The following is a 24,543-nucleotide window of genomic DNA, read 5'->3' as shown; positions in this document are numbered from 1 at the left end:
GGCCCAGAGGAACATCTACTCAGCTCATTAATACGGCTCAGCAGCCACTGCCAAATATTTGAAGCATCAAAGAATTCCCGAGATTTTAGGTTTTTTAAAAATATTTTTTATATTTCATTATACCTTGCTCCAGAGGATGAGGGTTATAGATGGTGTCATTTATGTGTCTGTTTTTTGTTAACCGTGTAGCGCTCACTGCCACTTAATTCATTTTCTCTAAGAAAAGGTCAAAATTTAGATTTTTTTTGTTTACTAAATTTTTTTTGTACTTTTATTTGTAACATTTTAATTTTTTTTTTACAATTTTAACGCAGCCCATGTATCCAGGAATTGGATGTTTTGTTCATCTTCCTGGTGTTCGATTATAATTCTACAATCACAGTGGAGACCGAAACTTGTTGAGGCAGATTGTGAGGGCATGGGCGACACTCGATTATAATGATAATAATAATAGATTTATGTGGTTTTTTTCTGGGCACTTGAAATACCCTGGGTTACGTACAAGATAGGTTCCTCGGGTTGGTAGTTGAATTTGTATGTAAGTCGGAGCTATACATTTTAAAATTGTAGTGCCAAAATTTATTTTTTCTGTGACAATTGGATTTTCCATATTTTGTGCTGTCATGGGAACAAGGATTATCAATAAAGCTTCATTACAGACACCTTACAGCTGATCATTTTATCTCTCCTATTATATATCTATACATTTCTCATATCTATCTATCTCCTATCTATCTATGTATCTATCTATCTATCTATCTATCTATCTATCTATCTATGTATCTATCTATCTCATGTCTATCTATCTATCCATTATCTATCTCATATCTATCTATCTATCTATCTATCTATCTATCTATCTATCTATCTCATATCTATCTATCTATCTATCTATCTATCTATCTATCTATCTATCTATCTATTTATCTATCTATCTATCTCATATCTATCTATCTATCTATCTATCTATCTCATATCTATCTATCTATCTATCTATCTATCTATCTATCTCATATCTATCTCATATCTATCTCATATCTATCTATCTATCTATCTATCTATCTATCTATCTCATATCTATCTCATATCTATCTATCTATCTATCTATCTATCTATCTATCTCCTATCTGTATATCTATCTATCTCATATCTAACTGTCTATCTATCTATCTATCTATCTATCTATCTCCTATCTGTATATCTATCTATCTATCTATCTATCTATCTGTATATCTATCTATCTATCTATCTGTCTATCTATCTATCTATCTATCTATCTATCTATCTATCTCCTATCTGTATATCTATCTATCTATCTATCTCCTATCTATCTATCTATCTATCTATCTATCTATCTATCTATCTATCTATCTATCTCATATCTATCTATCTATCTATCTATCTATCTATCTCATATCTATCTATCTATCTATCTATCTATCTCATATCTATCTATCTATCTCATATCTATCTATCTATCTCATATCTTTCTCTCCTATATATCTATCTATGCATTTCTCATATCTATCATCTATATGTTTCTGTATATTTCTCATATCCATCTATTTATATGAGGCCTAATGCCCCCCCCCCCCGGTCTGCATGCTCTGCACTCTTTTTTATTATAAGATAAGATATCAAATATCAAAATATCAAATAGACAAAAAATTCAAGATGACAAACCCTGCTTAAAGGCATCTACCATCAAAATCCATCCTGATAAAACTGGGACACTAACTCATAGATCCAGGCACCGGGACTGTGTGCAGCGCTGGGGTCCTGGGTTCAATTCCCGTCCAGGTCAACAACTGCAAAGAGTTTGTATGTTCTCTCTGTGTTTGTGTGGTTTTCCTCCTGGTCTTCCGGTTTCCTCCCACACTCCTAAACATACTGGTAGGGGATTAGATTGTGAGCCCCATGGGGACAGGGACTGATGTGACAAGCTCTGTGCAGCGCTGCGTAATCTGTGTGCACTATATAAATAAAGGGATCATTATTAAGGTGCGACATAAACTAAACAAGGAAACTGTGAACAAAACTGTTTCAAACTTTGCGTCCTTTATCATTTTAGATGCATTGGACCAGTCTAAAACGCAAGTGGACCTTCCCTTTAAGCCTTAATGTTCTGTTATTTCGTTACAATGTACAAGCCGTGCGCTGGCTGCAAACTCTCTTTTAATTACTATTGTCCCGGATTGAATGTTGCGCTGCTAATTCAGGTTCTGTGTACAATAAAAGTCCCCCCCGCCCGCCCCCTTAAGGACCTTTTATTCTGTAAAGAGCTATTAGCGTCATGGTTACATGTGTAGACCATTCATCACGGAGTCTAACGTTAATGTTATTAAAGTCTTAATTAGATCTCTCGGGGAAAGGAATCGTTTTGAATCCCCAGTTCTCGTTAAAACGTTGCGCACACACTGTAGTCGCGGGATCCCGCCGGCTTCCTGTGTATTGTGTAGCCTCGTCTTATTATCTTATACTCCATGCCATTATTATACTCTTCGGATAATTCACGTGTGGCGCGGTCGGTTGTCCTTTGCCGCCATCTTGTTTTTGTCATCCTCTTATTATACTCGTTGCCAAGTGAAATAAACGCTCTCGTTAAATTCAAAGGATGTAATCAGGGAGCGTCGGTAATTTGTTAATGTTTGTTTATTTTATTTTTTTACGACGCTCCCTCAAGATTTCCATCTCCCGTTTCCCTTAAAGTTTATATTACAATAAACACCAATTTGGGCCTGAGGTGGGAGGGAGGGGGTAGACGTGTAACTGTGATCCCTGTTTTGGCGGGACGGATCGGGGGGCTCGTATGAGGAGGATTTTTTTTTTTTTTTAGAAGTCATCCGAGATTGAATGTTTTTGGTTTGTCGGCAACACAGAAGCAACTTGTGGTTTTCTATTACAAATTTATTTTTTTTATTATTTTTTTTTAAAAAGCTCGTTTTGTGTATAATTAGATTTATTAGTAGATTAAAATCAGAACTGGAAATTCTGTGTGTAAAAATGGGGGAGATTTTTCACCCTTCCTCTGTTGTTCCTCCAGGAGATGAATGAATATATGGACAACTGGGTGTGGCGATTCCCTTGTCAAAGGGGTGTGGCACTACATACTGTGAAAGCAAATTAGTGGTCGGTATTTGCTCAGGGAGAGGACCCCGTACCTCTCATGTATCTCCAACTTCGGAACAAAGGACATGTCTCCCACAATAATAATAATTCCTTTATTTAGATAGCAATCCCCAAACGTCAGGCAACATTTTTTTTGTATCCATTGGGCTCTAAATTAATTTACCAGAGTTCTGGGCTCTTTATGTGCCCCACACTTCCCAAAATGGGGAGCGCCCACAGCCAAAAAGGCCCCCCAAAAGGGGGCATGGTTTCCGCTATTCAGGGGTGGGGCTTATGAAAAGAGGCGTGACAATATTTTCACCCAAAACCAGTGAGATCATTCCAAATGATGGGACATATAGGGAGATCCCACCTCAGGATGGTACCACCCACTTGTCAATGTAGACATCATTTCCAGTAGGAATAACAGAGGAATGGTACAGAGGTGTAAGAAAAGAGGCTCCAGAATTTTGGTCTTAGATTAAAACTAACGTGTTGGGTGATCTGTACTGGGATGTTCTGGGACTGGAGTATTGCGGACCTCTCGGTACCATAGCTGATCAGTGACTGATGAAACACGTTGGGGTCCAGTTGGCGTCCCCTCTTAGAGGGCGGCAGCTTTCAGTTCCCATCCCTTTAGAGGTCAGGATTATCTGTCACTTGGTTACAGCTTCGTACCATAAAAGTGAATGGGGCTGAGCTGCAGAATCCTTATGGACCCGTTCCCTTGGCGCCTGTGCGTTCCGGCCAGTGTAGCCGGCATATTACACCCTGCCTGTATATACGGCACATACTGTCCCAACATAGCGGGAAGCGGTGCTGGTGCATGATGTGCTTTATCTTACCTACAAAGTAAAAACTTCAAGAAAGTTGATTTTGGACCCTAAACCATCGGTCCATAAGGACCGGTAGTTGGTTTAGGTTCCCATATTGACAGGACAGGTCTTCTTAAAGGTTACAGGAAAATATACAGTGATAATATACATTTTACAGACTGAGCCAATCATGAGAGGACTGTGTGCAGCCAGGACCACAAAGACTCTCAGCAGAAGATAGATAGATATGAGATAGATAGATAGATATTAGATAGATAGATAGATAGATATTAGATAGATAGATATGAGATAGATAGATAGATAGATAGATAGATAGATAGATATGGGATAGATAAGAGATAGATAGATATGAGATAGATAGATAGGAGATAGATAGGAGATAGATAGGAGATAGATAGATATGAGAAAGATATGAGATAGATAGATAGATAGATAGATATGAGATAGATAGGCAGATAGATATGAAATAGATAGATAGATAGATAGATAGATATTAGATAGATATGAGATAGATAGATATGAGATAGATAGGAGATAGATAGATAGATAGGAGATAGATAGATAGATAGGAGATAGATAGATAGATAGATAGATAGATAGATAGGAGATAGATATGAGATAGATAGATAGATATGAGATAGATATGAGAGATACATAGATAGATAGATAGGAGATAGATAGATAGATATGAGATAGATAGACATGAAATAGACACTGTAGACAGATATGAGATAGATAGATATGTGATAGGTAGTTACATACATAGATATTGTAGACATTGTAGATAGAATAATAGATATAACGATAGATGTGAGCTAGATAGACCATATAGATGGACATTCAATATTAGATGGATAGATATGTAGATGTAGCTGAGATGAGTTTGTCAGATGCAGCAGAACCTCCTTATTGTTGGTTCTTAGTATTACGGCTTTTTTCTTGTACAGAATTTTTCTTATTCGCATTGCAGACTGTAAGTAATTGAGGGAGCAGTTTGGTTGTACAGATGTAGCAGAGCTGAGTGTGTGAGGGTGCGGGAGGAGCCCTGAGCGGTTCGGCTCTGCTATACATGTAGATGTGGTCTCTCCTCTGGCTGCTGATGGCTCATTTCACAGGTGATTAGGTTTTATGTGTCGCTGCTTCCTGTGTGTACTGACCGCTTATTTTCCCATCACTTTCAGGCTGATGTTTCACGAACCAAAGGAAATGGGGTTAATCGCTATTGCAACTCGGCAGACTCAAGGCAAAGGTCAGGGGACGTCTTTCAATTTAAGAAAACCTGCTCTGCGGAATCCCTGGTGTTTTACTTTTCCTTCCTGTGTCTTCAGTTTCATGACATTGACTCTTTATGACAACACAAAGTTCAGTTTTTAGCTTTTAGAATTGGATTTATATTTTAGTCTCCCCAAGTACAATGGGACTATGTCCTCACACTGCTGTGCTCTGTAATCTCTGCAGCCAGTGTCAGGTATTGCAGCCACTGTTAGTAGCAGCTGGACTGTGAAATATGAATTGATATTCCAGGATTGCAACTTTTCTAAATCCATTGGAGACTTGTCCTCACACAAGTGCTGTCTGCATTGAACTTCTCCACGGTTCCCCTCCTATACGTTAAAGTTATAACAGGCTTCAAGTTGAATACTACAGCTTTCACTCAGAGCAGTGAGCGGGGCTGTGGAACACCTAAATTCAGAGAGCTAAGGGCACAGCAGTGTGAGGACACCTCTGCAGGGGAGAAGCTAAAATCATCAATTGTAAATCCAATTTTTCTGTGTTATTTTTAAGGTCCTCATTCACGCAAATGATAAACTTTTCTATACATTACATATGTAATGAGACAACCTAGTTGGTCCCTCGTGTTCTGCTTCTGGTGCTTCTGTTACCTTGTGTTTCTCTCATAAGGTTTGTCCTAAAATGTAAGATCAAAAATGTTTTTTGCTCATTAATGAACAGTCTGCACCCCATCCCACCCCCAACAGATATCTAGATATTTTTGCCAATTTAAGAAGACTGACATATCACATAGTCATAAGTATTGCGACCCTTTGTTGTGACACTCATATGTAACTCACTGCCCATTTCCTTCTGATCCTCCTTGATGGTTCTGCTTCTTTATTGGAGTCCAATAAACTCATTGGACTTGATAAGGAAAGGCACACACGTGTCTATATAAGACCTCACAGTGCATGTCAGAGCACATGAGAATCATAAGGTCTAACGAACTGCCCAAGGAGCCCAGAGACAGAATTGTGGCAAGGCACAGATCCTTCCAATGTTCCAAAGAATCTCTGTAGCACTCAAGGTTCCTAATTGCACAGTGGCCTCCATAATCCTTAAAAGGAAGAAGTTTGGGACAACCACAACTCTTCCTCATTCTGTCCGTCCAGCCAAACTAAGCAATTGTGGGAGAAAAGCTTTGGTAATAGTGGAAAATAAGACACCAAGATCAGTGTGGCTGAGCTCCAGAGATGCAGTAGGGAGATGGGAGTCACCTACCACTGCAGCCTCTAGCAGTTGGGGTCTTATGACATAGTCTGCCGACAGAAGCCTCTCCTCAGTGCAAGACATATGACAGCCGCATACAGTGTGCAAAACACATGAAGGACCCAGACTATGAGAAATAAGATTCTCTGCTCTGATGAGACAAAGATTGAACTTTTTGGTGTTAATTCTAAGCGGTGGAGAAAACCCGGCGCCGCTCATCACCTGACAAATACAATCCCAGCAGTGACACGTAGGGAGCAGCATCAGGTTATGGGGGCAGGACCACCGGGTGTAATGGAAGGAAAGATGAATGTGGCCAAGTACAGGGATATCCTGGATGAGAACCTCTTACAGATGCTCTGGACCTCAGACTGGGCCGAACCTTCCAACAAGACAATGACCCTAAGCCCACAGCTAAAATAGCACAGCAGAGGCTTCAGAACGTCTCTGTGACCATTCCTGACCGGCCCAGCCAGAGCCTGGACCTAAACCCAATTGAGCATCTCCACCAACATTTACCATCCAACCTGAGGGAACTGCAGAGGATCTGCAAGGAAGAGGCAGAGGATCCCCAAATCCAGGGGTGAGGAACTTGTAGCATCTTCCCAAGAAGACTCCAGGCTGCACCAGCTCCAAAGCTGCTTCTACTCAACACTGAGCAAAGGGGCCGGATACTCATCACCGGGGGCCCGATACTCATCACCGGGGGCGAAAAAATCCTGATCACCGGGGGCATAAATCCTCATCTCCAGGGGCCGAATACTTATCACCGGGGCCCGAATACTCATGACCATGTGATATTTTAGTTTGTCTTGTTTAATAAATTTGCAAAAATATCTAGATCTCTGTTTTTTTCTGTCAAGATGGGGACAGAGTGTTCATTAATGAACCTTTTTAAAGTTACCGATTTGGCTGAAAAATTTAAAGGGGTCTGAATACTTTCTGTACCCTCTGTACTCAACAGCAGGAGCACAATAGAGGGCACTAGGTATATTCACTACAAATGCCTAATGGAGAGATAATATACTTACCTTAATCCATCTTGGAAATGGAGTTGGAAATGTTGGCAGTCATGTAACCATTTCAGCCAATCAGTGGATTCGGGGATTACAGGAACAGGAACGGTCTCAGGGGAGATCAGTGATTGGCTGCAGCGATCATTTGATCAGCTGGAGGTACAGTATAACATAAAATTTTCTACCCAGACCTCCCAGAGGCTTTTAAGTGAAATTGGGCCAAACTCCCTACAATATACAGACTCCGACCCCATAATCCAAGTCTATTCAAAACCTAGAACTGAGTTCATAGTCAGAGGGTCCTCATTCTCAGAGTAGGTCCGAGTCTCACATAAGACCCAAACATATGATATATTTGACCCATCATGTGGATATTTCATCAATGTCTAAAGTGTCAATATCCCTTCAAGAATGTTTATTGAAAGAAAATTCTGAATTTGGTGTCAAGTTGTTTGTTTTTTCTTGTTTTTTTAGTTTAACCATTGACTCCCTTTCACCCCATTGACTGTTATTGTAGGTTTAGAGACATATGACAGATTTCTCTTGCCCTGCGGGGTTATATGTGACGTCACGGGTCACTGCCTGTAACGCCTAGTGATTCACTGCTTCCTAGTGAGGTCATCGGTTGTACTTATGAATGGGGGTTTTTTTTCAGCCTAGGGTCCGTGTCTGTCAGTGTCCTTGGTAGAGAAGGTCACTATAAACCTCTCATAGGTGAAGGTTTTAGGCCAAATCTTTCTTCTAAATTCAAAAGTGAAGCTTCTGGCCCTCAATCCAAAGTGATGTATATTCCATGTATAATCCTGGTAGAGGGAGTATGGGTGAACACGATAGACACTAGATATTCTAGTGCTAATTTTAGATGGCTTCTATCTTCCCAATTATCGGTTCACGTAAAGGGGGTTTCCAGAGAATCAGTGTTTGAACATGGGTCCCCCGACATAAAATATTTATCTATTAACGATCTTCTTCTGCATTGATCATGATGATGCACTCCACTTCCTGTTGTCTTTTGAAACACAGGAAGTGGGTGGAGAAACCTATTCAGCCAATCACTATCTTAGGTGTTTTAACTGTCTCTCCAGTGATTGTCTGAGTAGGTGTATCTAAGCGTTTCCTGTGTACATCGAGAGACGACAGGAAGTGAAGTGCGGGGGAATCGGGGATAGGTGAGTATTGTCTTTTTATACTAGTGCCTCTGTATTTAGACATTTTATGAATGTAACTTCACATATTCTATACATCTAAATTTTGAACACCATAGACTACTACACATTTCTCTACACATCATTAGTAAATTCTTTCATATAATGGGGTTCACTGCTTGTTTGCAGGTCGGGGTGGGAACATCTGGCTGAGCCCTAGAGGATGTGCCTTAATGACATTGCTGGTCACCATCCCCCTGTCTTCTCCCCTGGGGCAGAGGATCGCCTTTGTCCAGCATCTGATGTCCATGGCTGTTGTGGAGGCTGTGAGGACACTTCCGGGATATGAGGTAAACATTATCCACCATCTAATTGGTGCTGTGGCCATGTTTGTTATGTCTATAGACCTCGTTGTAACATGTTGTACTATAGAAATTTGGGGCGAAGTATGTCCCTGGAGCAGTGTGAACATGCCACTTATATGACAAAGTAAGAGCGATGAACTAAACCTTTTACACCAGGTTGAAGGAAAGCCAAGAATTTTCCCTCTTTATGTAAGGTAACATGTAGGCTTCTATGATCCCACTATCTATCCAACACTTGTTCACATACTGAATGGTCGGTGCATAACGTGGTGGGTCGAAGGGTATCTTGTTAGGGATGGACTGGTCATCAGAGTGGTGGGCCCCAGTATATTGTGGCAGGAGTGGGACAAGATGGACAACACAGTTGTGGGTCCCAGTATACTGGTGGAGGTAGTAGGGTTGGTCAACTGAGTGGTGGTTTCCCAGTGGTATATGCAGAGCAAGTTTGACAACACAGTCATCATGCAAGTCTACTTTGGTGGGAGAAGAGCAAGATTGATAACAAAGTCTTCATCCTAGTCTACTGTGGTGGGAGAGTACAAGATGGACAACATAGTCTTCATCCCTATGGGTTGTGGTGAGAGTAGGAACATATTGACAACAGGGTCTACTAGAATACCCTGGTGGGAGCAGGACAGGATAGAAAACAAAGTCTTCATCCTAGTCTACTGTGGTGGGAGAAGTCTTCAGTCTAGTATACCCTGGTGGGAGCAGGACACGATAGACAACAAAATCTTCACCCTAGTCTACTGTGGTGGGAGAAGGCAAGATTGACAACAAAGTCTTCAGTCTAGTATACTCTGGTGGGAGCAGGACAAGCTTGACCACGGAGTCTTCATCCCAGTCTATTGTGTTGTGGGCAGAACAAGATGGAGGGCAAGGAAAGGATTTGGACAGTACAATGGGTAGAATGAGAAGGAACGTGGGAAGACATCTTCCAACAGGTGGACTCTAAGCACTATGGGGCTCAGTCTCCACTATGAGCGCTGTCATCACTACTGCCACACCATTGCTCACAGACTAGAGCCTATCACTGATCACCCTCAAACATGACATGTCCATGGTGGAGCTTCCACTAACGCTTCCCTATGTGTGTCAGAATACTGATTAATTACGGAACGATACCAGTGGGCGCACACAATTGCCGCAGCGGAGTACTTGGCGTACAGAAGGTTAACTGAGTTTATTGAAGGAGTCAGACGGCTTTGTCACCTCGTAGCTCATTCTGCCGTTGCCGGGTTCTAATAACTGCTGACTGTAACCCTTCGCTTCTTCTTCTTCGGGGGGCTTTCTTTCACACCAGCATATGTTTCCCATCTTCCCTAAAACCAACGACTTCCTCGCATTTACACTGTGTCTATTTCTATACTTCACGTCTCTCCATCCTCCGCTGGATCAGGTCTTCAAACCTTTGCATCCATTTATCAGCCGAGGACTTAGGGTAGACAGAAAGTTGACGTATCGGGCCGGTCATGGCTGATTTCTCCAGCATCACTCCCTTCTCAAGCCATTTACCTTTACGCGGCGGCGCTGTAATCCGGGGCGTCAGTCGCTGCCTCCTGCTGTTGTTCCCAAACCTCAAACATTTTTCCCATTAAATCTTTCTAAGCCTTATGGGGCACATCTCAGCGTCTCGCCCCGTAGGGAGCTCACTATGAAACGCTTGCAGCCCGGCCGCTAAATGTAAGCAGATGGACAAGCTTTGAAGAACGCCACAGTCGTATGGAGCAGAGAAAGCTCCGTTGTGTTTCACCTTTCCAATATAAGCAAAGGGGAGAAGTAAGCTGCCACTTTACCGGCCCTGGGATTTGGGTGATTGAAGAATTTGCCGAGAAGCGATAGATCCTTGTTTTGTGGATCATGGTATAGGAAAGGCCTGAGAAAAGAAGGGAAAACCGGACATTTGCCTCAACTTTTTGCTTTGTGTTATCAGAGTTTTTATTGTAGAATAACGAAAACTGCTCTAGTACATACATTATATTACATATACTACATAGATTATATATGATTAAATATACTACATATATTATATTCATATACAGGCGGTCCCCTACTTAAGAACACCCGACTTACAGACGACCACTAGTTATAAACGGACCTCTGGATATTGGTAATTTACTGTACTTTAGTCCTAGGTTACAATAATCAGCTGTAACAGTTACCACAGGCGTCTGTAATGAAGCTTTAGTGTTACTCCTGGTTCTTACGACAACCCAACATTTTTAAAATCCAATTGTCACAGAGACCAAAAAATTTTTGTCTGGGATTACAATGATAAAATATACAGTTCCGACTTACATACAAATTCAACTTAAGAACAAACCTACAGACCCTATCTTATATGTAACCCAGGGACTGCCTGCATTATATTACATATACAACATATATTCTATATTATAATATTACATATATTCTGTATTATATTACATATACTATATAGATTATATATTATTACATATACTACATATATTACATATGCTTCATACATTTATTCCAGTCTGCCCCCCCCCCCTTTATTTTTCAGCCATGAGTGCAGAGTAATCTAGTTTTGTTTATTTTCTTATTGCGTTCCAAGAGACCAAACTTTTTTTTTATTATTATTATTTGGTATTTTTACTCATAGATCCAGGCACAGTGACTGTGGTTATATTTGTCCAAGGTATCCTTACTTCTAAAACCAACTTTTAAAATTATGGGAGCATAACCAGAACCCCTACATTCTGCAGCTTCACAGGTTGTTACACTGTCCCCCCTCACCCCTGCTCCCTCGACACTCCCCCCTCTGCCTGCTGTGGGAGAGGTAAGTGCTCTTTTTGCAGTGTAACAGTGTGTGAAGCTACAGCACGGAGAGCCTCTAGTAACGCCCCCAGTACTCTTCAGGCTAATTAGCATAATTATAAAACTTGATGGGAAGGAGGCCATGGATAACACATATAAGAAGATACCACAGTCCCGGTGCCTGGATCTATGAGGAAGTGTCTCTGGTTTATCAGGATGGAATTTGATAGTAGATTTCCTGTAAGGATCAGGATAGAATAAATTATAAATATAAAGTTATAAAGTCATGATGGATTTTTCTGGTAGATTTCCTTTAAGTGGCCTTATGAGGGCTTCTATTTTGTAGGTCTGTTAATAATTTTATGGCACCGTTTTGGGGTTACACACCATGTATTCAAAAGCATCTTTACGTTTTAAAATTATAACAATTCCACATTTTTTAATTTTTACCTTTACCATGCATTAGAAACATTGTATAAATTGCGTAAATTGCATTCTCAGGTCAGTAGAATTTAGATGATACTATAATTACTGTACTTATGAATTACCATATATACTTGAGTATAAGCCTAGTTTTTCAGCTCAGAAAAATGTGCTGAAAACCCAAACTCGGCTTATACTCGAGTAAAAAAAATATAGGTTTTACCAGGTTTTTGGGGTAATATTAGGGGCCTCGGCTTATACTTGGGTCGGCTTATACTCGAGTATATACAGTAATTTCTTTCACTACCTATTTTGCCCTATAAAAAATAAATCTATATATTTTCCTCTGTAAAGATATTCACAATAAAGAACCCATGTCATGTTGTTGTGGTTGTAGCTTCCTCTACAATAGAAGCTTTTTGTCAAGGCAACAAAGTTTGTTTTTATTTTAGACATTTCCCTATTTCAATGTTTCTCTACAATACAGTCAATTGTGCTTGTCAGCATCACACTGACAGACATCGTCAGAAGCTCTCCCTGTCTTCCACTGTGGTCAGTATAGATTCCTATGTCATGGTTGATGACCCTAAAGATCTGATTTACCTTTTTGCTCCTTACAGGATATTGAGTTAAAGGTGAAGTGGCCGAACGATATATATTACAGCAATCTGATGAAGATTGGGGGAGTCCTGGTCAACTCCACACTCATGGGAAATATGTTTTATATATTGATTGGTATGAAATGCTTCTTATCCTTACTTATATATTACATGTATATCTATCTATCTATCTATCTATCTATCTATCTATCTATCTATCTATCTATCTCTCATATCTATCTCTCATATCTATCTATCTATCTATCTATCTATCTATCTATCTATCTATCTATCTATCTCCTATCTATCTATCTATCTATCTATCTATCTCCTATCTATCTATCTATCTATCTCCTATCTATCTATCTATCTATCTATCTATCTATCTCCTATCTATCTATCTATCTATCTATCTATCTATCTATCTCCTATCTATCTATCTATCTATCTATCTCCTATCTATCTATCTATCTATCTATCTCCTATCTATCTATCTATCTATCTATCTATCTATCTATCTATCTCATATCTATCTCCTATCTATCTATCTATCTATCTCCTATCTATCTATCTATCTATCTATCTATCTATCTATCTCCTATCTATCTATCTATCTATCTATCTATCTATCTATCTCCTATCTATCTCCTATCTATCTATCTATCTATCTATCTATCTATCTATCTATCTATCTCCTATCTATCTATCTATCTATCTATCTCCTATCTATCTATCTATCTATCTATCTATCTATCTATCTCCTATCTATCTATCTATCTATCTCCTATCTATCTATCTATCTATCTATCTCCTATCTATCTCCTATCTATCTATCTATCTATCTATCTCCTATCTATCTATCTATCTATCTATCTATCTATCTATCTCCTATCTATCTATCTATCTATCTATCTATCTATCTATCTCCTATCTATCTATCTATCTATCTCCTATCTATCTCCTATCTATCTATCTATCTATCTCCTATCTATCTATCTATCTATCTATCTATCTATCTATCTATCTATCTATCTATCTCCTATCTATCTATCTATCTATCTATCTATCTCCTATCTATCTATCTATCTACCTATCTCATATCTATCTCCTATCTATCTATCTATCTATCTATCTATCTATCTCCTATCTATCTATCTATCTATCTCCTATCTATCTCCTATCTATCTATCTATCTATCTCCTATCTATCTATCTATCTATCTATCTATCTATCTATCTCCTATCTATCTATCTATCTATCTATCTATCTATCTCCTATCTATCTATCTATCTATCTCCTATCTATCTATCTATCTATCTATCTATCTATCTATCTCCTATCTATCTCCTAGCTATCTATCTATCTATCTCCTATCTATCTCCTATCTATCTCCTATCTATCTCCTATCTATCTATCTATCTATCTATCTATCTATCTCCTATCTATCTATCTCCTATCTATCTATCTATCTATCTATCTATCTATCTATCTATCTCCTATCTATCTATCTCATATCTATCTCCTATCTATCTATCTATCTATCTCCTATCTATCTATCTATCTCCTATCTATCTATCTATCTATCTATCTATCTATCTATCTATCTATCTATCTATCTCCTATCTATCTATCTATCTATCTATCTCCTATCTATCTATCTATCTATCTATCTATCTCCTATCTATCTATCTATCTATCTATCTATCTATCTATCTATCTATCTCCTATCTATCTATCTATCTCCTATCTATCTATCTATCTATCTATCTATCTCCTATCTATCTATCTATCTATCTATCTATCTATCTCCTATCTATCTATCTATCTATCTATCTATCTATCTATCTATCTCCTATCTATCTATCTATCTATCTATCTATCTATCTATCTATCTCATATCTATCTATCTATCTATCTATCTATCTATCTCCTATCTATCTATCTATCTATCTATCTCCTATCTATCTCCTATCTATCTCCTATCTATCTCCTATCTATCTATCTATCTATCTCTTATCTATCTATCTATCTATCTATCTATCTATCTATCTATCTATGCGTTGGAAATGGTAGGCAGCACTCCAGAATTCAGGTCAAATAAAGGTGATTTTTATTGGAACAGGTGGCGACGTTTCGGTGTGATACACCTTTCTCAAGCAATTTTACAAGTGCCCCATTTGGGGTATAAATAGGAAACACAATGTGCACATATGCATAGGGGGTGTGTCTTTAAAGTGCCGGTGCATATTATACAAAGTTAAAAATGTACTCATCTTAATACAAAACATGTCAGACAAAAATCTTGTATTGAGTGTCCTTTATAAGTGAAACAAAATGTGCAATATTTGGCTAGGAAAAGGTTAAAATTACCCAACAAGCTATGCAAAATCTCCTCTGGTGTGGAAGCCTCGCTATTGGTATGTTGGCCCATCGGCGTCTGAAAAATGACACTGCGCACGCGCCAAATTGTGGCGCACGCGCAGTGTGTCTCGGTGACTGCCGGGCGGCCATATTAAATTAGGGCCGCGGAGGTAAGAAAACAATCTAATGGATATGTGTGTGACAACAGAGAATTGGGTGGAAAAAGGGGGAGGGGGATGAAGAATAAGTGCCCAGCGTGTATATGGCACAATATAGAGATATGGTATATCTCATCTAAATAGCGCTGGTGCATACACATATGGTCTCCAGAGTTACCAAAGAGCCTATCAAAGAGCTCTATATCACTACGGGTGGTCGTTATCGACTCGGCTTTAGCCTGTCACCCGTGTAGAGGTATGTCCTGTGTCCAGAATAGTGTGCATATAGCACTGGAATAAGAGGTGCCAGGGGGATCAATCTGCGATGTAATCGCATCCCCAATAGTGGCAATGTTCACACCACTGGGGGTGGAACATATATTATGGTCACAACCCCCTGTGGCGAACAATAACGACACCCTTCTGGCCGTAGATGAGAACACTGGACAGTATGAGGAGACATCAGTGTAATAGCGATATGTAATCGGAATGTACAATCTAGTTGTCACAACACTTATCCCAAATTCTAGAGAAAAATATATTTAATGTCTGAATAAGTACAAGTAGAATACAGGCCAAATAGTGAGGAAAAAGGAGTTTTGTCTTCCACTTGGAGGGTTGTCAATCAGCTTGCTGCATATTCATAATTCGGTATCAAATATTGAAAGATGGTGTTAAATCTAGAAAAAAAGAGACAAATATCAATAATCATGCAAAGAGTCTCCTATCTAGTCACAGTTTGGGATCGATTTTATGGATCAAGACACCGAATGCAGGGATTGAGGCTTCACCCTCACAAAACGTTACCCAGGTTGAACTCCACGTTTAACCCGTTAGGTTTGAGAGTGTTTAATCTGGATATCCATTTTAGTTCAGTTTTTCTCAAGATCTTTTCTCTATTCCCTCCACGTCTGAGGGGGGGTATATGATCAATCAACACAAATTTTAACTGGCTCTAAGTGTGTCCCTTCTCCGTAAAGTGCCTTGAGACTGGGAGATCCAGTTTTCTCTTCCTGATTGTGTACCTGTGTTGTGTAAAACGGGTTTTGAAATCCCATGTCGTCTCCCCAATATATGCTAAGCCACATGGGCATGTGAGCATGTAGACAACATAACTGGTGTTACAGTCAAGATAATGTTTGATCTTATATTCTTTATTCATGTGCGTAAATGTCTCGCCTTTAATCATGTGGGGACAGTTCATACAGGATCTGCAGGGGAAACACCCTGTACGTGTCTTGCCCCATAGTCCTGACTGGGTGCATGTTTTGAGAGGACCTACATCTGCTTTTACCAATACATCTTTGATATTCCTCGCTCGTCTAAAGGAGATAAGAGGGGGGTGGTCTAATTCTGGGAGATGAATATCCATATTACGCAGGATAGACCAATGTTTTCTTACAACACTATTTATTTCTTGACTCAAATCATTGTATGTCGTGACAAATGGAATACGTTTGTCTATGTCTTTCGATTTTTTGGTACATAATAAATCCTGTCTGTTCATGTTATCAACTTGGCTTCTATTTTTATGAATAATTTTCCTAGGGTATCCCCGTTTTTCAAATTTTTTCTCCATGTAATTAAGATCTCTGTTAAGTTTTTGTGTATCACTAGAGATTCTTTTTACGCGTAACAGTTGGCTAAGAGATCTATCTATCTATCTATCTATCTATCTATCTATCTATCTCATATCTATATATCTCCTATCTATCTATCTATCTATCTATCTATCTATCTATCTCCTATCTATCTATCTATCTATCTATCTATGTATCTATCTATCTCCTATCTATCTATCTATCTATCTATCTATCTCCTATCTATATATCTCCTATCTATCTATCTATCTATCTATCTATCTATCTATCTATCTATCTATCTCCTATCTATATATCTCCTATCTATCTATCTATCTATCTATCTATCTCCTATCTATCTATCTATCTATCTATCTATCTATCTATCTATCTATCTATCTCCTATCTATATATCTCCTATCTATCTATGTATCTATCTATCTATCTATCTATCTATCTCCTATCTATATATCTCCTATCTATCTATGTATCTATCTATCTGTCTATCTATCTATCTATCTCCTATCTATCTATCTATCTATCTATCTATCTATCTAATATCTATCTCCTATCTATCTATCTAATATCTATCTCCTATCTATCTATCTATCTAATATCTATCTCCTATCTATCTATCTATCTATCTATCTATCTATCTATCTATCTATCTATCTAATATCTATCTCCTATCTATCTCCTATCTATCTATCTATCTATCTATCTATCTAATATCTATCTCCTATCTATCTATCTATCTATCTATCTATCTATCTATCTATCTATCTATCTATCTATCTAATATCTATCTCCTATCTATCTATCTATCTATCTATCTCCTATCTATCTATCTATCTATCTATCTCATATCTATCTATCTATCTATCTATCTATCTATCTATCTAATATCTATCTCCTATCTATCTCATATCTATCTATCTATCTATCTATCTATCTATCTATCTATCTATCTATCTATCTATCTAATATCTATCTCCTATCTATCTCATATCTATCTATCTCCTATCTATCTATCTATCTATCTATCTATCTATCTATCTATCTATCTATCTATCTCCTATCTATCTATCTATCTATCTATCTATCTATCTATCTATCTCCTATCTATCTCCTATCTATCTATCTATCTATCTATCTCCTATCTATCTATCTATCTATCTCATATCTATCTATCTATCTCATATCTATCTATCTATCTAAACTTTCCAAAAAACAGGCAGCACTCCAAAATAGTAGTGAAAAGCGATGGGGGTGTCTTTATTCCATGTGCAACGTTTCAGCTCTCGCAGAGCCTTTATCAAGCATAGTTTACATGGCCAGTGTGCAAACATATAAGGGCCAATCTTACATCTCATTGGTCCATGTGCGGACCCAAACAATCATTTACAAACTTTCACAAAATATGGTAGTGTCTATTACAAGTGATACATATACACCATCAAAATACAGTAGTATATTGTGTACATTAAAATTGTGCATGTGTAGGTGCAAAAAGAGGAAATTATGCCATCATATCGGTCGTGGGACCGCCCCCGATCTCGGCCTTCCAATCATCAATCCGTGATGACGTCTTCCGGTGACGCGGTGTGAATATTATCATGACACCGACACTTCCGGCGTCCCGCCCCTTTTTCTTACGGATTGATGATTGGAAGGCCGAGATCGGGGGCGGTCCCACGACCGATATGATGGCATAATTTCCTCTTTTTGCACCTACACATGCACAATTTTAATGTACACAATATACTACTGTATTTTGATGGTGTATATGTATCACTTGTAATAGACACTACCATATTTTGTGAAAGTTTGTAAATGATTGTTTGGGTCCGCACATGGACCAATGAGATGTAAGATTGGCCCTTATATGTTTGCACACTGGCCATGTAAACTATGCTTGATAAAGGCTCTGCGAGAGCTGAAACGTTGCACATGGAATAAAGACACCCCCATCGCTTTTCACTACTATTTTGGAGTGCTGCCTGTTTTTTGGAAAGTTTATATTTGAAGACACTCTAGCCAGAGGGTCAAGGACTTTGCACCCAACCAGGTTGCTGTGCTGCTCTGAATTCTCCAGTTATTTATTTATCTATCTATCTATCTATCTCATATCTATCTATCTATCTATCTATCTATCTATCTATCTCATATCTATCTATCTCATATATATCTATCTATCTATCTATCTATCTATCTATCTATCTATCTCATATATATCTATATATCTATCTATCTATCTATCTATCTATCTATCTATCTATCTCATATCTATCTATCTCATATATATCTATATATCTATCTATCTATCTATCTATCTATCTATCTATCTATCTATCTATCTATCTATCTATCTATCTATCTATCTATCTATCTATCTATCTCCTATCTATCTCATATCTATCTATCTCATATATATCTATATATCTATCTATATATCTCATATCTATCTATCTATCTATCTATTAGGCTTTAATAAGACATTCATTTCTAATTAATTATGAAAATTATTCAAATCTCTTGTGAGAGGAGTGTATTTTCTGTTTTGTACTTTGTCATGGGGACTTTAGTGGAGATTTATCAGAAGTGTCTGAGGTAAAACTGTTCTAGTTTCCAATGGCAATCAATCAGAGCTCAGCCTTACATTTCTAAACAGCTATGGGAAAATGAAAGCTGAGCTCTGATTGGTTGCCATCCGCAACTAGAACAGTTCTGCTCTCTGACACTTCTGATAAATCTCCCCCAACATTCTCTCCATCCACATCCCACCCGATATGAATAAAGTGGGTCCTCACTTAGTCCCACACGTTGATAAACTTGAGCTGCTGCCCTCTGTATAGGATGCCCACCTTTTGACCAGAGTGGAGAGCAGAAACCAAACCCGTTTCTCACTCTGGAGGACCCGTCCTGTCCTTGTTTTCCATTGATTTCAGTAGACCTCTTGTAATGCTTCATTTGCCCTGCGGAGGAGCCATAGGGAAATTGAACACTTATCCGATGTTCCTCTAGAAGGCAAAGCTGATTGGTTGAGACACTTTCTGATCAGTTTATTCAGGGCAAAGGAAATACCTTAGACAACATGGAAACCTTAAGTTATTTAGACGCAAATTCTTCACCCCGGTATGTGGTCCACCAGGCCATAGACGGTTATCGTAGCGATACGACCTGTTTACATTAGCTATATATGGTGTAAGGTCATAACGCCTTCATATATATTTTTCCCTTTTCTCCTAGGTTGTGGGTTCAACGTCACAAATAGTAACCCAACAATCTGCATCAATGATCTCATCTATGAGCACAACAAGAGATATAAGACAAATATTGATCCGCTGAGGGTGGATACCTTGATAGCCCGCACAGTGACCGCTCTCGAGAGGCTCATTCAGATGTTTCAGAAGGAAGGACCCAATGCTATTCTGCCCACCTATTATAAATATTGGGTACACAGGTGAGCGTGACAAACAGTGCTCATGGACCCTTTTGTGTTAAGTGGGGCAAAAGTTCACCGGCCGACGACAAGCGTGGAGAAATATCTAGATATCTTATCATGGACTGTGCCTATTCTTTGGTCTGGGATTAGGCTCTGCTTATTCTGAATTATACACGTGTCACTCATATTTCCATCATCCATCATCAAGATAAGGGCATTGTCCAGGATTGATGGGTAAACAAGGCCCTCTCCTTTATCATGGCCACGTCAAGCAACCAGATCTCCACTAAACCAGGCCTACACTATAAATTGATATTGACCAGAACCATATAAGGCGCAGTAAATACTATAAAGAGTTTTGCTGCTTTTGGGTTTATGTAGATCAATCTAGATTTTTATGAGGGTCACAATGTGGATCACGACTGGTCTAGGTTGTCCCATCTCCAGGATTCTCATTTTAGAAGGTCTTCCATTATGGAAAAATGGCTGTTTTCTCTTAAAACATTGCCACTCCTGTCTGCGGGTTGTTGGTGGTATTGCTGGTGTGTCCTCTTTGGTTTAACCCTTTGGAAGGTGTGGCCCTCGTTCTGGAAAGAGTAGTTATGTCTCCAATGCCACTAAGGAGGACTTCCAGTTAGGTCCTCAAGAACGAAAGCTTATTGGCCACAAATAGCCGCCCTTTGTACGGTAGTTCTATATTGATGGTTCTTAAATGGGTTTTTCCACAAAGCTATTGTAGAACTTGGTGTCCATTTGGTTTCTTTGGGTTCTGCTTTTCTTGTGGTGGACTTTAGGATTGGGCATGTTGACTATTACAAGCTTTTGAGGGAACTGGCCACAGACAGAGGAGCCTGAATGAAGCTACTTTCCTTTCTGCAGTAAAAACACATGCACACTTGGTTGTACGGACATTTTTTAATCCTATGTCCCCCCCCCATCCATGTCACCAGAGTTCCTATTCTCAAGATGGCTCAAGAGGATGACACATAGGGGGCAACTTTATGGGCTCTCCAATGGGGTGGGTGTTTCCTATGCCTCCGAAGAGCCAACGCTAAAAAGCATCATACATAGGCACGTTTAATGCCTCTCTAGTAGGGTGGGTAGATCCTATCATTCCAATGAGCCAACGTTCAAGAGGATGACACATGGGCACCTTCATGGGCTCTCCAATGGGGTGGGTGGTTCCTATGCCTCCGAAGAGCCAACACTCAAGAGCATCATAGGGCCTCTCCAGTAGGGTGGGTAGATCCTATCATTCCAATGAGTCAACGTTCAAGAGGATGTCAGGCGACAATTTATGGACTATATAAACTCACACCAACACCATGTTCTGGATGATTTTGTTCTATTTTTCTTGGAGTATATACCTTTGTTGATTCATATTTTTGGTGTTCTTTTTTTCAGCGGGCAGCAGATCCGGCTCGGCGGTGAGGATGGTCCCTTAGCTTGGATTGTCGGAGTAGATGACTCTGGGTTTCTCCAGATCCTCCAAGAAGGGAAGGATGTTGTCTCTGTCCATCCTGACGGAAACTCTTTCGACATGATCAGAAACTTGATCGTACCAAAGCACTCCTAACCCGGTTATAGGAGCTCCTTATAGTAGACATTCCCGAAATCGGTGGGCGGTGTCAGTCGCCGTCTGACAGAGATTCATTTTTTTGTAGCACTTGGGCTGTTGTAGGTTCTTTTTCTCGATTTTTGGATTCTTTAACCCTTTCCTAGTGTATTGTATCTGTATGGAAATAGTGTATATGATGACATTAGGGCTGGTAGTGGGGTGAACTTCATAGGGACTTGTTTACAGGTTTTTGAGGTTGAATGCGCTTAAAATTGTACAAAATATGCAAATAAAGCAGAATTATTCCATTGGCTCTGATTGGATGAACATTTCTTGGTGGGTTCTTACTGTTTTCATATTATAAGAGATGTTTATGTCACCTGTATCCATTAAAACACTGGGTACAGCCAAATTTAGTGCCTAAACTTGTCATAGCTACAAATATACTGGAGAATGGGCATTATGGGGGACTCACAGTTTTATGTTACTGAGGCTTATAGGGTGCGTATACTTTTGCATTCAGTTTCTAAATTGAAAAATAAAATGAAAATTTAAAGCAATATTGAACATAGTCTTAGGCTTTACATCTCCAGCTCGTATCCAGGCCAATCTGTCTCCATGGTTACAGACTACAATCACAGCTGTGTAGTCTGATCGCCCTGATAATTTCTACCTACGCTTGGTTGTTTCTTACATACATTTAGTTAGTGTATTAGGAATAGGGGTGAATGCAGGATGAGTCAATCCAGGATTTGTCAGTAACCATGTAGACACATGCATCTGCTTAGGAGCTGCATACACAAAATGGGAAGACAAGTTTTTATTTAGGCTGCTTGCAGAGTTGCTTGATCTTTTTGTTTGTATGGTGTTATCTAATAGCATAATCAGACTATAAACTTTCTACTAGACTCTGTTCTCATTCACAGACAGCAAGCACAGATCTTGAAAATGGTGGGAAGTCAAGCAGTCTTGCTCACATCCAGAAACAAGAACCCTGTATCCACTACTCAGCTGAGGGCAGGATTAGCTATGTACAGGAGTAATGTCCCTGGATGTGAGCAAGAGGATTCTCATTCCCTGACAGCAAGCAGAGATATTGTAAATGGTGAGAAATTGAAACGGTTGTAGATTAAAGGGGGTTTCCAGGAATTTACATTGATGTCCTATTTTCCCCCGGGAAAACTCTTTTCATGTCATCCCCTTATCTACAGGACCACAAGCAGAGGTCTTATTCCCGTGTCTGAACAGAACCATTGAGGATGCGCCATGCAGCCCTGTTCATTCTCTATGACTCCAGAGGAGATGACCGATACCTGTCAATCCCATAAATCCCATGAAAAGAGAGAAAGTTCTCATCCGTTACCTTCCACTCCATTCAGATGGGCCATCGGATCCCCCATTGTTGTGACCAAGAGATCATGTCAGCAACCTCACGGTTTTGTAGATCTCTGCTTGCTGTCCTTCTATAGGAAGCTTCTATGTTTACTTCCAGTGGATAGAAATTTAGGGCGGCGTGGTTGCTCAGTGGTCAGCACTACAGCCTTGCAGCGCTGACGTACTGGGTTCAAGGTCAACATCTGCAAAGAGTTTGTATCTTCTCTGCGTGTTTGCGTGGGTTTCCTCCTGGTCCTCTGGTTCATCCCAGACTAAAAAACATACTAGTAGGTTGATTAGATTGTGAGCCCCCATGGGGACAGGGACTGATTTGCTCTCTGCAGCGCTGCGTAATCTGTGTGTACTATATAAATAAAGGAATTATTTAATTAAGGAAATAATCTGACTATGGTCACGCAGGTGCACCTATGTGACCATGGTCACATTCTGTCTACTGGCAGTAAACCTAGAAGCTTTCTATAGAATGGCAGCAAGCAGAGATCTAGAATACAGTGAGGAATTGAAACAGATAGTATATTGGAAAATTGTATAAGTTTTTATAATACAAACAATAACATTAATTTGCTAAAATGGTAATAGCCCTTTAAATCTTGTGCCCTCCCCTTTAAAGGAAATCTACCATCGCAATCCATCATGACAAACCAGGGACATTACTCATAGATCCAGGCACCGGGACTGTCATAATCTTCTTATATCTCTTATCCATGGGCTCCTTCCTTGTAACATCAACTTTTAAAATTATGTTAAGGACTCTGAGGGCGTTAACAGAGCCCCTCTGTGCTCTAGCTTCACAGACTACTACCCTGTCTACCTCTCTCCTACAGTACTTCCCCCTCTTCCACTGTGGGAGATTACTGTAAGCAAAGGGAGGGGGAGGGATGAGACATTGTAACAGCCTGTGAAGCTACAGAACCTTTCAGGCTTATTAGCATAATTATAAAAGTTGATTTTTAGAAGGATAACAAATATAAGAAGATACCACAGTCACGGTGCTCGGATCTATGAGTAATGTCCCTGGTTTATCAGGATAGATTGTGATGGTAGATTTCCGTTCCTTTATATACAACCAGAAGCCCCTTTAAGACACAGGTGCTGGTGCTGTTGCCTATTCATTGTGTTCGGTGCCAGATGACATTTTCCTCACCGGGGCCGGGGCAGGACTCTCCCCCTTTCTGGTGGTTGTGCAGCTGCAGGTTTCGGGCCCCCCCCCAGCTCAGGATCCATTACTTTCAAATTGGTCATTTCATGTAATTTCATGTTATTTATTTAACGCAAATAACTTTCAAGGAAGG

General features: G+C 39.4%; 1 protein-coding gene across 1 annotated transcript in view; it reads left to right on the top strand.

Moving 5' to 3' along the window:
- HLCS (holocarboxylase synthetase) overlaps positions 1 to 22,167 on the top strand; it is a 128,258-nt gene extending 106,091 nt beyond the window's left edge. The window contains exons 8-12 of the mRNA XM_072138744.1: positions 5,126 to 5,193; positions 8,779 to 8,939; positions 12,776 to 12,890; positions 20,103 to 20,316; positions 21,703 to 22,167. Coding sequence (XP_071994845.1) covers positions 5,126 to 5,193; positions 8,779 to 8,939; positions 12,776 to 12,890; positions 20,103 to 20,316; positions 21,703 to 21,874 — 730 coding nt within the window. The 3' untranslated portion in view covers positions 21,875 to 22,167. The remainder of the gene's footprint in view (positions 1 to 5,125; positions 5,194 to 8,778; positions 8,940 to 12,775; positions 12,891 to 20,102; positions 20,317 to 21,702) is intronic.
- Positions 22,168 to 24,543: the final 2,376 nt, after the last annotated feature.

Source organism: Engystomops pustulosus, chromosome 2 (genome assembly GCF_040894005.1).
Source record: "Engystomops pustulosus chromosome 2, aEngPut4.maternal, whole genome shotgun sequence".
NCBI classification, from domain to species: Eukaryota; Metazoa; Chordata; class Amphibia; order Anura; family Leptodactylidae; genus Engystomops; species Engystomops pustulosus.
Note: the sequence above shows the minus strand (reverse complement) of the source record. Positions and strands in the feature narration are given on the sequence as shown.